Source organism: Chroicocephalus ridibundus, chromosome 5, assembly GCF_963924245.1.
Source record: "Chroicocephalus ridibundus chromosome 5, bChrRid1.1, whole genome shotgun sequence".
Classification (NCBI taxonomy): domain Eukaryota; kingdom Metazoa; phylum Chordata; class Aves; order Charadriiformes; family Laridae; genus Chroicocephalus; species Chroicocephalus ridibundus.
The window spans coordinates 5,213,273-5,227,183 of record NC_086288.1 but is presented as its reverse complement, the minus strand read 5'-3'; the positions used below and the strand labels follow the sequence as shown (position 1 = coordinate 5,227,183).

Genomic DNA, 13,911 nt, shown 5'->3' with positions numbered 1-13,911 from the left:
TATTGTATGAACACGTGCAGAGGCCCTGATTTCAACTAAACAAATAAAAAAAATGTATTTAAAACCAAAAGCGCAAAAAACCTCAAACCCAGAACTGAGATACACACAATCACGGTAAAAACGAACCCCTGGGCCTGATATTATCGTTAAGTGTCACAAAAGCAAAAAGAAAATAGACAGCTCTTCCTCTTCTTCTGACCTTTAGCTCATAAATCTGGCCAATCTTTCCATGAAATGTGAAGTACTTTAATGAAAACATCAATTTAATTTGTCCAAATTTTAAGTCCCGCCTAACTTGATCACCTTGGTCTAAATCCTTTGGCGTGAAAGGAAATCCCATCTTTTTACCGCACAAGTTTTATTTCCAGACACCCATCTCAGCTTCCCCATCTCAATTCGCTTAAAGGGTAACGTCCGTCGACATTGCAAATTGATTCACAGAACACTGAAAAGTAAAAGTTGTTATAACAGGAGTCCGCCACTACCACTCACTCAAGTTACTGTTATAGGCAGCGATACGCATCATCGATTGCAAAGCAAACGTATCCGGAACAACACCGAATGAGCAAAATGCCTTAATTATTTTAAGCCTAACTTTTCCATGGAATATAATTTCTCTTTTCCAGTTCAAAAAAAAAAAAAAGAAGCACAAAACAAACCCAAAACCCAACCAACCACAGGCTGAAAGTCTAGAACTTAAACTCCTCAGAGTACCGATAATTTACGATCGCAGATTCTGCAAATTTATTTCCAACTGTGTTGTCTTTAACTTACTGCACTTCTTATAAATTACACAATGAACAAACAAGTTAATCCATTTCCACTATCCAGTTAATTATATATGTCAAATAATGCTATGTTTGTCTTAGAAGCAGCAGGCCTAAAACTATCAAACAATATTCTTAAACGTTACCAGAAGGTGATGCAAGTTATCACAACCTGCGCTACGCTTTGCGACTTCCTCCACGTTTTGTTTTGTTTTTTTTTTTAATCTCTCCTGTTTGCGTGTGATTTCCTTTCCAACACTTTCCTCTTTTGTTCAGTGCCTTAGTAATTACGGTGATACGGACAGACTTCTTCTAGCTTGAGACCACAGCGCGGGGCAGGACCTGGATCTAATTTTCCGCAGAACGAACAGAGGAAAGCACAGAGGCAGAACAAAACAAGAAAAGGAAGTCCTTACATTTAATTATTTATTCGTTCTCTGTGTACGCTCTGTGTGTGTGTACATATATATATATATATATGGACAATGTCATCCTAAGTGAAAGATGTAACAAGAACACGGAAAAAAGATACCTCAACATCTTTGGCAGCAGTCCCACAAATTGTCCTGAAAGAAGCCAGCAGAAATAAATAATTACACCCCGCAAGAGTTATGCAGGCCTAGGGGGAAAAGAATCTTGAAAATTTTCAGAGAAAACAAGGATATGGAAAACAGGAATTTCTAGGAGAAAACTGAAATGACACTTTCACGCAGATTATTTGCTCTCAGAATGAACGCCGAAATCATTTCTAGCATTTAAAAATATTTTATGAACGCTTTCCTTCAGCACGCCTTCTGTAGTTAATATGTACTTCAAATGAGCCACAGATGACTACGAGCTGGACGAGAAGCCATCCAGTTCAACCCTTTTCCCCAAGACAGATTCAACTACATTAAGTCATTCCTGACATATTTGTCTTGTCTGTTCTTAATGACTGCCAATGAAGAAACTCAGCGATTTCCCAAAGCCGGCTATTCTAGTGTTTCACAGCCCTTAGCGTTTGAAAGTTTCCCCTATCATCTAACCTGAAGTTCTTTCTCTACTCAAGAAAGCCCCTTGTTTCTCGTACCGTCCCTCACGGCCCTGAAAAGACATTATGCCCTTTCTCTTTGCATCGCTTTTAAAACACTGAAGACTTGTCACGTCCCTTCTCGTTTTTCTCTTCTTTAGACTAAACAACTCCATTTCTTCTGACCTTTCCTCCGCACTTATCTTTCTGAGCTATCGGATGGCCCTTAGCTGGACGCTACCCAATTATGCACGTTGCTCTTGGAGAGCGATGCCCAAGTTTGGGCACAAGTGCTCCAGCTGGAGAGCAGAAGGGCTGCTTCTTGTATCTGCTAGGCTCCCCCCTCTTTATACAAACTGGTACGGCGTTTGCCTTTTTGGTAACAGCATGACACTGCCGACTTTATATTCAGTGCACAGCTCACTATAATTCCAGCTACTTTTCTAAAGAAACGCTGTCTAAGCATTGGCTCGCCATCCTCTGCTTGTAAAGTTGTTCTTGCTCCAGCATAGTACCTTCTATTCATCACTGCTGACTTTAATTCTCCCTCTTTTTTTTTTCTGGATTATTTCTGTAATTTGTCAGGACGATTTTCAATACCGATACAGTCCCTTAATGCTGGCAGTCCCTCCTACTTTAGTGGCGTATTTAATCAGAACACTTTATTTCATCATCCAGGTTCTTAATGGAAATGCTGATCACAATTAAACTCAGGACCGATGACTGCCAAGACTCTTTACTTCAGAGCAGATCAAGTATCAAGACCGTCCCTTGATACTGGGGCTGATATTCCGCAGTCCTTCATATTTTCTTAACTACAACATAGGGAATATATATCTAACGGAGCGTTAGATACATTTCCCAGTATTCCCATCAAGTCTCTGAGACCCTTCGTTTCAACTCAGAGCGCGGAAGATCTTCCCAGTCACACACCACTGACCTGGATCCTTCTCAGAGCAACCCAACTGCTGAAATAATGCCCCAGTTTGGAGCACTATGCACCCCGGAGGTGGGGAAAGAGGAGGCTTAGCAAGAAGTCTGACCGCCCAGAATGCAATATTTCTGTTCGCTTGCAAGTGAGCTGCACTGCTTTCAATTCAAAGTACTTTAACTTGCCTCTCGTCTACTTCTGTTTGCCAAAATGACTCTCAATTTGCTGAGATATTGTGATTTTTAATCACAATAGTTTTTAATCACATAGTTGATTGCTATGTGATTGTATTGCTACACCGGGATGCCTAGAAGAGAATACATGCTAACTAGCTAGACAGAGCTGCATATATTTATACATGTGTAGTATTTATAGAATTAGATAAAAGATAGAATTATTTACATTAAAATAACACTTTAATTATGCTTACTGATTATACAGTCTATTTCTGTTTGCTTTGGATGAGCAAATCCTCAATATTTCATTTTATCCGGGGCGGGGGGGGGGGAAGGATTTATTTCCCCAGACCTTCAACATCTCTCAACATCTTCCATCTCCACATTCCAGCCATCATGCAAAGCTCATTCTTGAGATTAGCGCTGGGCTTCCATGAGTCATAAGCGTTCGCTGCGCAAGGGAGTTCAGATTCCTGAGCGATCTGTAACCCTGGCTGTGCATCGGTTTCTACCAACAGAGATCCCCACTCCCGTGTAGGTCGGGAACCTTCCTGTGGCCCAAAGGGATTCCATTGCATCTAAGTCTGATGGTCAGCTGAAAAACGGGAGCCTAGAAGAGGAAGCAGGCGTCCGCTGCCTACATAACACCACAACATTTATGGCATATTATTTCTAGATTCCTTCTTTTCTAATCAGTCAGTCTTATTTCTCAGATTCCTTTGCTAAATTAAGTATTACTCCAGCAAATGCAACTACATTGCGTAATACCCTCTATAGAATTGGGTCAGCTACCCCAACAGATGTTCATCTAAGCTGACAGTCTTTCTGTCTCACCAGCTCAAAGGAACACTCCTCCCTTTGGTCGTAACTTTTCAAAATTTCTTAAAAAAACTCTGGGAAACTGTCCACGCACTGACTAGACTTCAATAAATCTTCATTTAAAAAGGAGATGACTCTTCATGATAATGTAACATAACAAATTATCTAAATAAGCAACACCACACGTGACCATAACAAATCAATCTCGCACTCAATCCACTCTCGCACACGCAGAAAACTCCCCCCACAAATAATCTCAGGTTTTCTTAGTACGTGACACGGACCTATACCGTTCCATAAATCAAGATCTTCTCAAACGTTACTACCCAACCGGTCTACAAGATTACTGACGCAATGAAAAATCATCAAGGCTATTAAGCGCCCAGATGCAACAGCTAACTCGGTAAGTGCTTGGCCAGCCGGCTGCTGGGCGCTGGCTGAGCATCCCTGTGTGTTCTTAGCCCGTTTCCTAAGGGGAATAACTTGAAGACCGAGCCGCTATTTCTTTTTTATCTTCTTCTATGTAAATTACAATAACATAAACAACAGAAAGTGATTATTTTTCGTTTCTTTCAGGGATGAGTTAAAAACTAGTCTTTTAGTTGAGCTGGGTTCTGCACCACATTCACGCCTCTCTATCTTAAGGATGCTCCAGCACAGCTAACGTATGCACACAGGCGAATTTCTTCTCACCTAACTCACTGTCTGCGTAAGGCAGGTTTTGCCTCAGCAGTAGCTTAAAGCTAGGTATCCCGAGCTAGTCTGCTGAAATTATTTCAGCATATTATTTCAGAATAAATACAGCCTGTTACTTTCAAGGAAAAAACAACAGAAACACGGTATCATGCAATACAATTGGTCTGGAGGACAACTTAGGCTTATTCACATCCTTTAGAAGACAAAAAAAACCACGAGCCCAAAGCCAAACATCCCCACAGTCTTTCCACAACTTATCAGCAGGTCAATAACCTCTTGAGTACACGCAGGCCACTGCCCTGCTCAATCCAGCGCAAAGCAACACTAGGGATGAGTCTCCGAAACCCGCCGATTAACAAATCTGCAGTCCAGCTGCAGGAGCATGGGCTGAGCTGTGTCCCCAGAGCCCCATCTCTTACCTCCTGGCCAGCAGAGGACATCACACGTGGCACTCAGCCCACTGGCTGACGCTCTTCCTTCCCCGTTCCCAAGATTCAGCTCAGCTGCAGCCCCCTCCCCACGCCCAGAAATGAAGCCCAAAGTCAAAAAAAGCTGTGGAAGCCAGCCTTACTAATTCGCCTGAAAGCAATAGCTTTGGATGGGATGAACGGGGAAAGAGGTAATGCCGGTGAGAAACGAGAAATTACATCAGGCCAAAGCCTCAAGCACCGGGCGTGAGAAAGCAAAGAGCGGGAAGCAGAAGCGGTCAGAAGGATGGGCTCACCAGCTGCTACGCCGTGGTATGGCATGAAGGGGAAAAAAAGAGCTAATTCTACCTCTTCCTTTTAACGTATCACCTCCAACCGCCTTCCCCACGCTCGTTCACTGGCATAGGACGTCTACCAAAAGAAGGGTCTCTTCACCAGCACGAGCTTTAGAAGGACTGCCTGGAGACTTAGGAAGAATTTGGAGCATTCCAAGTCTGTCTGCCCGAAGTCTAACTTCCCCTTGGCAATGTGAGTCATTGCTCCCCGATGAGTCTGGTTTACACAACTCCCCCTGTTTTTCGTAGATCAATCGGGTCAGGCTTGGAGCGCGTTAGGCACGGAGCATCCAGGTGACCCTTCAGTGGATGAACGGGCTTTTGGCCTTGAACTAACTCATTTTGGGATCCAAGAAATACCAGCGCTTCTCCTGGATCAAAGGCTTCTGAGTACCGGCATTTTAATTAAGGTGCCTCCACTGAGAAAGCACTAAAAGTAGTTATCACTAGCCTTTATCTTCAGCCAGCGTGGAAAATAGTATCCTCTGAACCTGCCTCGTTAATATTCTACCTAAGCCTATTAACCCCTCACTGTTGCCTCCCTTATTTCTCAGCCACGCGAGGCAGTTCTTTCTCTCTGCTGCTCCTTTTCCCCAAAGTAGAACAACGTGAAAAAAAAACATCCTAGGGGTTTTAGACCAGCCGACTAAGAAAATAAAAACGAAGTGTAAGCAAATTTCTTTTTTCCTATAAAAGGTTCCAAAACCAAAGTAGGCAGAGTTGCAGAACCATTTCCGCCTGGAGAGATGATGAAAAGAGCAGGGCTCCGCAGAACATGCCTACCTTCTACTGTTAGTATATATTCACACGCAAACTGCCCCGTATTTAAGGAAGGATTAAAACAGTTAAATAGAATTACTGTTACTCCTTGCTTTACTCTTACTCTTTCCCGTGTTCAGACAACCTCTGCAGCCTCCGAGAGCCAACGCAGCACCCCGGTTCCCCTGGAATCCCGTTGCCCCGTTCCTCCGGCCGCCGGGTGAGTCACTGCCGTGCAGCGGGACATTCCCTCCGCAAAGCGTCGGTTCCCAAACCACCGTCCTCAGAAAGCTGGCTGGCTACACGCTGCTGGCCCAGGTCCTTCCTTCCCACTGCCGCACGGCTTTAAAGACAACCGAGACGCATTAAACCCTACCCTGATGCACGTTTCCCTCCCAAGCCATTACTGAAGTTGCCGCAGGGCAACTCTGTTCTTGTCCATGAGCGCATAGGTGCCTCCAAGTAACTTTTAAGGCACGCTCCACATAAGAAAAAAAGAAAAAGAAAACCAATGTGTGCGGAAGTCTTGCTGTAGATAACGTGTCAGCGCTCCATACAAATCTCCCTGGTCCAGCCAGTAGTCTGGGAACTAGGCCGAGACCAGGAATTATCTCCAGCTCTACCATATGGAGATGCAAAACACCAGGCCAGTTGCTTGTTTTAGTTAAACATGTGTTTCTTTTACCAGCAATATTAACATTGCCTTGTTCCTGTTTATACTGAAGGAAAGGAGAAAATAAACCGAGTAACTTTTCTTCCTCTCATGTTGTTTTGCTCTCTTAAGGGTTCTCTGTTCCTGTCAAAGCCAGTTACGCTAAACAGAAACAAGGTGGTTTTGTTCCAGAGTAAATGTGTCCACGCTTGGGAACCGTTCCTGCAGTTAAAATGCAACACACACACACACACACACACACACAAACACATCCCCAGCCTTAATCCTTATTAACTTTCACATGTAAGAAAGCCCTTAGGTTGGGTAATTGGTTAATTACTTAATAGACCACACTAAACCCCAATTTACCAGAGATGGCAAAGCACACGATACCAACCCACTGCTCGCACCGTCTCGGCGAGGCACCTATTTAACTGGCTTAAAAGTTTCCAATCGTTTGCAAAGCCGCAACCGCATCATGCCAAGAGCGATACCACAGCTCAGAGGATCCCGAACGAGAGCCTGGCTTCCCCGCACTCATCCCCACGTGACACACCGGGGCATCACCTCCGAAATTCAATATAACCCTCAGCGAGAAGTCGCGTTAAGTGCAAGGTTCGGTGAGACCGGTGACCCAACGTGCCGGCTGCACTGAACGCACCGGAGAAAACGCAACGTTTTTGGCTCCCCAACACCGATTCCTCCTGGAAATCATTCTGAAAGCGCACAGAAAATCTAAGCAGATCTCTTCTCGGTGACAGCCGCGTTACTCGACAACTAGCACGTACGTTAGTACCGCAGTAGATGGGAACGCACTATAGCCCTCGCAGGGGTAGCTCGCGGTGCTCAATCCTTATTGCCTCGCCCGGCGCCAGTTTTTATTTCGCTATTTCAAACGTATTAGCAAGTCTGTTTAATGCCACGGTTTTTAAGTGAATCAGAAAACCTACAGGCTACGACAGAGGCGTACGTAGCCAGGCTCGTGCTCTTTTCAACGGCGTTTAAGCCGGTGACGGGAACGATGAAGTAGCAGTAAACTTACTTTCCAGTGATAAATTGGCTTCTGGATGGCGTGCACATAGGCTGAACATAATAGTTCTCCAGTTTAACCCCTTCAGCAGCTAGCTTGTCCAGAGTGGGCGTCCTGATCTCCGAGCCGTGGTACCCAACGTCTCGGAATCCCTGATCGTCGGCCAGGATGAAGACGATGTGAGGCTGCGAGCCGGGGTCGCCGGCCCCCGGCCCCTCTCCCGGCCCTTTCCTCATGGCCTCCGTCTCCCCGGGGCCGAGCCGGAGGCTGTCCCAGGACAGGTAGCCGTAAGTCAGGAGGCTGAGGACCGAGAGGCCGGCCAGCAGCCCCAGGGCCAGCATCTTCCCGGGGCCGAGGCGGCGGGGCCGGCTGCGCCCACCGCCGGCCATCCGCCTCGGCTGCGGCAGGGGCGGGACGGAAGGGGAAAAAGAATAATAAAAACTCACACACACAAAAACTTAAAAAAAACAAAACAAAACAAAAAAACCCTAACAAACCGAGAGAGTCTCCGAGGGGGGGTGGAGGGGGGGCGCCGTCAGGGATCCCGCCGGGCGGGGAGGTGGCGAGCAGCCCGGCTCACGGTAGCCACCGCCAACTTCCAACAACTCCGGTGACGGCGACGGAGGCCCGGGGCTGGTGGCGGTACCGGATAGGCGAGCGGGGCCCCTCCGGGGCTCACAGCATCCCCGGGGTGGGTGCCCATGGCGGGGCGAGTCCAGAGGCGACCCGGACCGGGCCGGGCCGCCTCCACCGCCCCCCCCCACCCCTCCCGCCTCGGCCCCGCCGCCCGCTCCGCCCGCCCCCTCCGGCGCTGCCGGGCCGCTCCCGCCCCGGCCCCGGCCCCATCCCCGCCCCTCCCTCCGGCTCCCCCTCTGCAAACCCATCTCCTTTCCCCCCCTCTCGTTTTTCCCCGGCAACTTCTTCCTTGCTTTCTTCGTCTTCTTCTTCCCATCCCTCCCCTCCCCGTATTTCGGAGGCGACCCCCTCCCCCCCCCCCCCCTCCGCCGCCTCAGGCTCCACAGGGCAGCCCCGCCGGCGAGTCCCACCTCTCCTTCCCGAAGCTAGGTGGTCGTTTTGCCCTCCTTCCCTCCCCTTCCCTCCCCCCCACCCCGAAATATTGATTGTTTTTAAGTGTTTTCTGAAATCGCCGCAAACATCTGGAAGGTATGAACGTACCGGGATTTGTTTTCAGCCACAAACCGGTCCCGAAAGCCCGAACCCTCCCAATTCTGGTCAGGCTGTGGCAAACGGGAGGAACGCGCCTTTTCGAAGTCCTATCGTTTTTTTGAAAATTTGGGTTAAAGTAACGCAATGTGCTGCCGTTGCAAAACGCGACTTCACCCCACGTCCCGAAAGACGCCGCAGCACGCAGGAACTTCACATTCATGCGCGATGAACTGCAGTAAAGGTGCAGGTTTGACCTGTCTAACGCGAGTCATCGCGACAGCAACAACTTTTAGACAAACTAGCTTTTATAAAGCATTAACTCTTAAACAGCCACCGGGATGAAATCCTGTATTCAGGGCTCCGGCTGGGCCCTGAGAAGAGACAGGCCCGGCCATTATCCCTCCCCGCAGGAACGCTTCCATCTCCCTTTCCTAAAATCTGATGGATCCTAGTACTGAAAGTTTAGTACTGCTCTTAAAAGTGAAGTCTTAGTACTCTTAAAAAGTTCCCTCTGCTCCCCCTGGCTCTGAGTAATACCGCCTCGAAAGAGCTTTCCGTAGAACGCAAGAATTTTTTTGGATGGGGAGGGAGCAGGGAGCACAACCACTGGAGCAGCTTCTCCAATTAAAAGTTCCTAACTTTATTATCCTGCCAGAAGAGACGGGGCGGGACGACAGTCAATTTAACGGTTCCTAGAGTTAATATTTTTCTCCCAGGTACACCTTCCTGCTCCTTCAAAGACGTTTCCACGCACTAAATGGACACGGAGCGGCTCCTTAACCCGTATCCATAGTGTGCGTATTAGATAACAAGTTGGTTTACGCACTTTAATTACCTTCAACAACATCGTCTAACGCAAGCGTCTGGATTTTGCCTGCCTAGATGTCTGCACAAACGTAATTCCGTTCGCAACAGCACTTGGTGGTGTCCTTCTAGAGAGAAAAATACAAAGTCACACCGTCTTGAGGGAACCTTAGTTTGGGTCGAATCTAACTGATGTTGCGCAACCTAATGCGAACGGAAACGTCCCCCCTCTAAAACTGCCCCTGAAAAAGAGCTATTCAGAAATAACGGAGCGTTGCGTTGCAGTTTATAAGGCTGCAGTAGGGAGAACGTGGAAGTAAGAAGCGGATTTAGTGATTTTAACGCGCTACCTCAGGGCTTGCCCACACTGGAAAGCGATACTGATAAAATTACATCTGCGTTGTAAAACCTACAAAGTTTAACTCCTGAGGCAGAACGTCATCTTGTGAAAGCAGAGGAACTTCACAGCTCGCTTCGCGCAAGCTCTTTTCAAAAAAAAAACAAAAAAAACCCACCAAAACACCCACAACCTTCCAAAACCTTAAACTGAAGAAAGCCTTAAAATCTTCCTCTATTGAAATGACATTCCCTTTAAAAGAATTCTCTATTCAAATTTTTTTACTCCTGCTTTTTCCCCTGCGCTTACAAGACCAGAAGAATGCATATAGAAACCTAAAAACTATAAATGGTAAAACGCAAATTGGATTAGTAATGCTGTTTTGCCGTTAACCCATGTACAGCAAGAACGGCAAGCAAAAATATGACGTCCTTTTAATATAAGCTGTAGTAGCGCCACAGGCTCAGGCCAACAGTAGGGCATCACGCTAAATATCTGATCAAATTTATACACGTTTTCTAGTGGTTGAATGTATTTTTCATTAATTCTTTTGTTTGTTTTAACTATACCAACCAGCAGCTGTCACGGTACACTTATGATACAAGCCATGCATTATGGTACCCACATATTGTTTTCTGTAACTCGCTAGATAGGAATTTGCTTTTACAATAAAAATAAAAACACATCCAAAACACTGAGATTGGCAGGAGGCTGCCTACAGGGGACCATTCCCGAGTAGGTGACCAACGTCGGTGAGCAGAACTACAGACTCGGCTGAAAGCGAGTTTGGAATTAAGACTGTTTGAATGGTAGAGAAAAAAAAATTATAAAAATCCATCATTACGCAGATGCAACAGAGTTTCCCTCCCTACAGAGCACAGCCATTAGCGGAGAGCAGGAGATTTGATTTTTCCAGTGCTGCCTTTCTGGCAGCGCCCCGTTAACCATACCAATCCCTGCTAGTCATCGTCCTATTTATTTCAGTCGTCGTTTCATCCCTTTTTTTTTTTTTTTTTTTCTCTTCACGCTTTTGTAAAAACAAAAGGACGCTTACGTCAGCAAAATACTCTGCTGACCTTTCAAGTAAAAGAGGCCTTGGAAGATAACGTGCTATTAATATTCCACTTCAGAGAATATTTGCAGACGCTCCCGGTGTATACAGCCCGTTCAGGATGCTCGGTGAAAGAAGGAACAGAACAGTTGTGAAAGCTGGAGGAAGGGCTCTTCCCTTGGGGAAAAACAAAAAAATATACAGAGCCTTCGTAGGTATTTAAAGTTGAGTGCAGTGAATATATGAATTCAAATATACAGTAGTTAAAATTGAATTTATTATATCACTAGGAAATGATGTATTTTTAGTACTTGTTAGGCGTATTCAGTACTTGTTATGTGTATTGTGTATCCGCGTGTATCGAGACCATAAAATTAACTCCGTTAAACACGTGCGGAGAGGATGATTTTAGTTGAAGGCTCATCCGCAGTTCTCTTCGGCCAAGGTAGGGGCTGTAGAACATGCCCCTTTCTACTTGTTTCAGGTCAGGCTGACCTTTCTGAGACATATTTGACACGCAAATATAAGCCCAAGAAGATAGCGGCTTCATAAAAAGTTAAGTGCAGCTGAAAAATTAAAGGAGATGGCGCCTTCAACAAACAAAAATAAAAAGTGAAAGGAGACTGTTCCTTTAAAAAAAAATAAATTAAAGGAGACGGTTCCATCCAAGCCAATCGCGACGTAGTCAACACTAGCACAGGCAGCAAAGAACGAGCCTGGTTGAAGGGGTTTCTGTCCCAAGCCCGGGCTCTGAGGAACGGTCCTGGGAGATGTGACTCCGAGGGATGTCTCCGAGCCATGAGAATAGGATTCCCTTCACGCTACCAAGCCGCTTGCTGCTGGACTGGGTCAGGTTCAAGGAACAGAGGATTTTTTTTTTGGGGGGGGGGAAAGCTGTTTTAAACAAGAGAAGCAGGAACCATAATTGTAAATGAGGTCTTGAGAAGACAGTTTATAGAAAAAAAAATAGATTCAAGTGCTAAACCTCCTGTGATAAGATTATAACTCTTCTTCTAACACTTAGTTCAGTCTTAGAAAGGTGATTCTTACTAGTTGGACGCTACAGGTTTCTTCGTACCTTCAGGAACAAGCAAGGCTGTAATTCAGGATGTGCATTCCAGTGCACGCCTGAGGCCAGAAAACTTCATCTGCTTCAAGAACGGCTTTTTGAACGGCTATTTTTAGCTTAATAGCTACAACCGTAGTAAGTGCAAAGCGGGCTTTGGCCTACACGCGGTCAATATTCTTCACATCTCCAAGAGCAGGAGACGTAACTAGGCATTTTCTTTTTACCCCGGCTGATTTTTTGCACGCCCCTGTCCTCAGCGTACCTTCCCGGTGGGGAAGGGGAAAAGGCAGGACTTCCCTGCGTGCTGCTTCCCAGGTGGATGCCGTGCTTTCGCCAGGCACTCATCGCTGGAAACAGCCTCTGAGAAACACGAATGAAAACCCGGTGAGTCACGGGACTTACCTCATTCCCTTCGCCTTCATTGGTGGACCCTGGTAATTAGTTTACAGATGCGCTACTTGTGAATTATCAGATTCCACCCATGGCTCACTCCCTGCTTTGTGATGACATAACCAGAACTTTGCTGTTAACTTATTCTATATTTAACGCAGATTTTCCTCAGTTCCCTGCCGTGTTCCTAGGCAAAGCTCCAGATTCTGACCTCAGCTGCCTGCGGTGATGTAAACGTGCAGTCGCTCAACTGGTGCCGATAAAGCCACTCTGGAAATTCCGGATTTGCCCTCACATATACCTCTCACCTCAGTCCCTGTAATGACTGAAACAACGCAACTTCAGAGCTGGTGGTTGCCTTCCCGGCGGACCCTCTCGTTTGCCAGCTACGGGAGGTTCGTGATCCCAAATGAAACAGAACCAAGTCTTTAAATTTGTATAGTCCTACTGAAACAACGGCTTCTGGAAACAGCAGCTGGATGAGATGCTTCCCGAGGAAAAGGGGACATTTTAGTAGCAGATGCCAGGGAAAGTCCTTCCTGAACAAAGGGGCACACGGTTCTCAGTGACATCTGAGATGATAGAAGCCCTCGTAACGCGAAGTGGCTGTGCCACCGCATGGTAATTAGATTTACCGACCAATTATGAAGCCAAGGAGCTGCATTTGCTGCGTTTACACCATCTATTCGCAGCTGGGGCTTCTCAGTTGTAACGGCAAAAGAGAATTTGGCTGTCCCAAGGATGAGGATAGAATAATTTATTTTGCACGGCCAACGGAGCAGCTCCCTCACACGAGTTTCTGCACATCATCCCAGGTACCGCTCAGGACCAGGAAGCGATCAGGCTTTATAGCCCCCCACTTGGTGACCTTTCACAGCCACGCTTGGCCACGGACCCACATCCCTGATACGGCACCGATACGCATAAATCCACAAGAAGCATCCTTGGGCAGAGAGACTCTTTGGCTCACCACTAATGAACCCGCTGTTGGTGGGTTTCTGCCGTAACAGCGCAAGTTCTCAGTTAAGGCCGCCCTTAACCTCAGATACAAATGTAGACGCAAAATCTCCTTTTACAATTTTTTTTTTAACGCTACGGTCTGGATGTTGTGAGTCAGGGGCGTGGACATTTTTCTGGCTTTATGGAGTTTTGCGAAGAGCCAAATAAATCGGAGTAGGTTACAGCGCGCATTTGGAGGCTGCCATAGCCATCGGCATGTTCCTGCTTTGAAGATTTGGCACGCTATTGTTAAAATCGCTTTCTCAGAGAGCAGCTGTAATCTCCCAACGCGGTTTCCTTGCCACAAACGCTACAGAAGGAACAGTCTCATTTGTTCCTAGATCACGGGGTTTTTACACACGAGGTCACCTGTCTTGTTTAAAACTTGTCTTAATATCAGTGCAAGTTCAAAAGGCCAGAGCAAGAGAACTGGGGCAAGGCATGACCTTATAATGCAACATAAATCTAGAAAATTTAAACGGGATGGATCTT

The 13,911-nt window shown here is 46.4% G+C and overlaps 1 protein-coding gene across 2 annotated transcripts in view; it reads right to left on the bottom strand.

Moving 5' to 3' along the window:
• ARSJ (arylsulfatase family member J) overlaps positions 1-8,067 on the bottom strand; it is a 45,787-nt gene extending 37,720 nt beyond the window's left edge. Inside the window, exon 1 of one of the 2 annotated variants that reach the window (XM_063337020.1) lies at positions 7,615-8,067. In XM_063337020.1, the coding sequence (XP_063193090.1) occupies positions 7,615-7,991 (377 nt within the window). In that variant the 5' untranslated portion in view covers positions 7,992-8,067. Of the gene's footprint in view, positions 1-6,044; positions 6,145-7,614 lie in introns of those variants that run through there. The other variant, XM_063337022.1, reaches the window with a different exon arrangement.
• Positions 8,068-13,911: the final 5,844 nt, after the last annotated feature.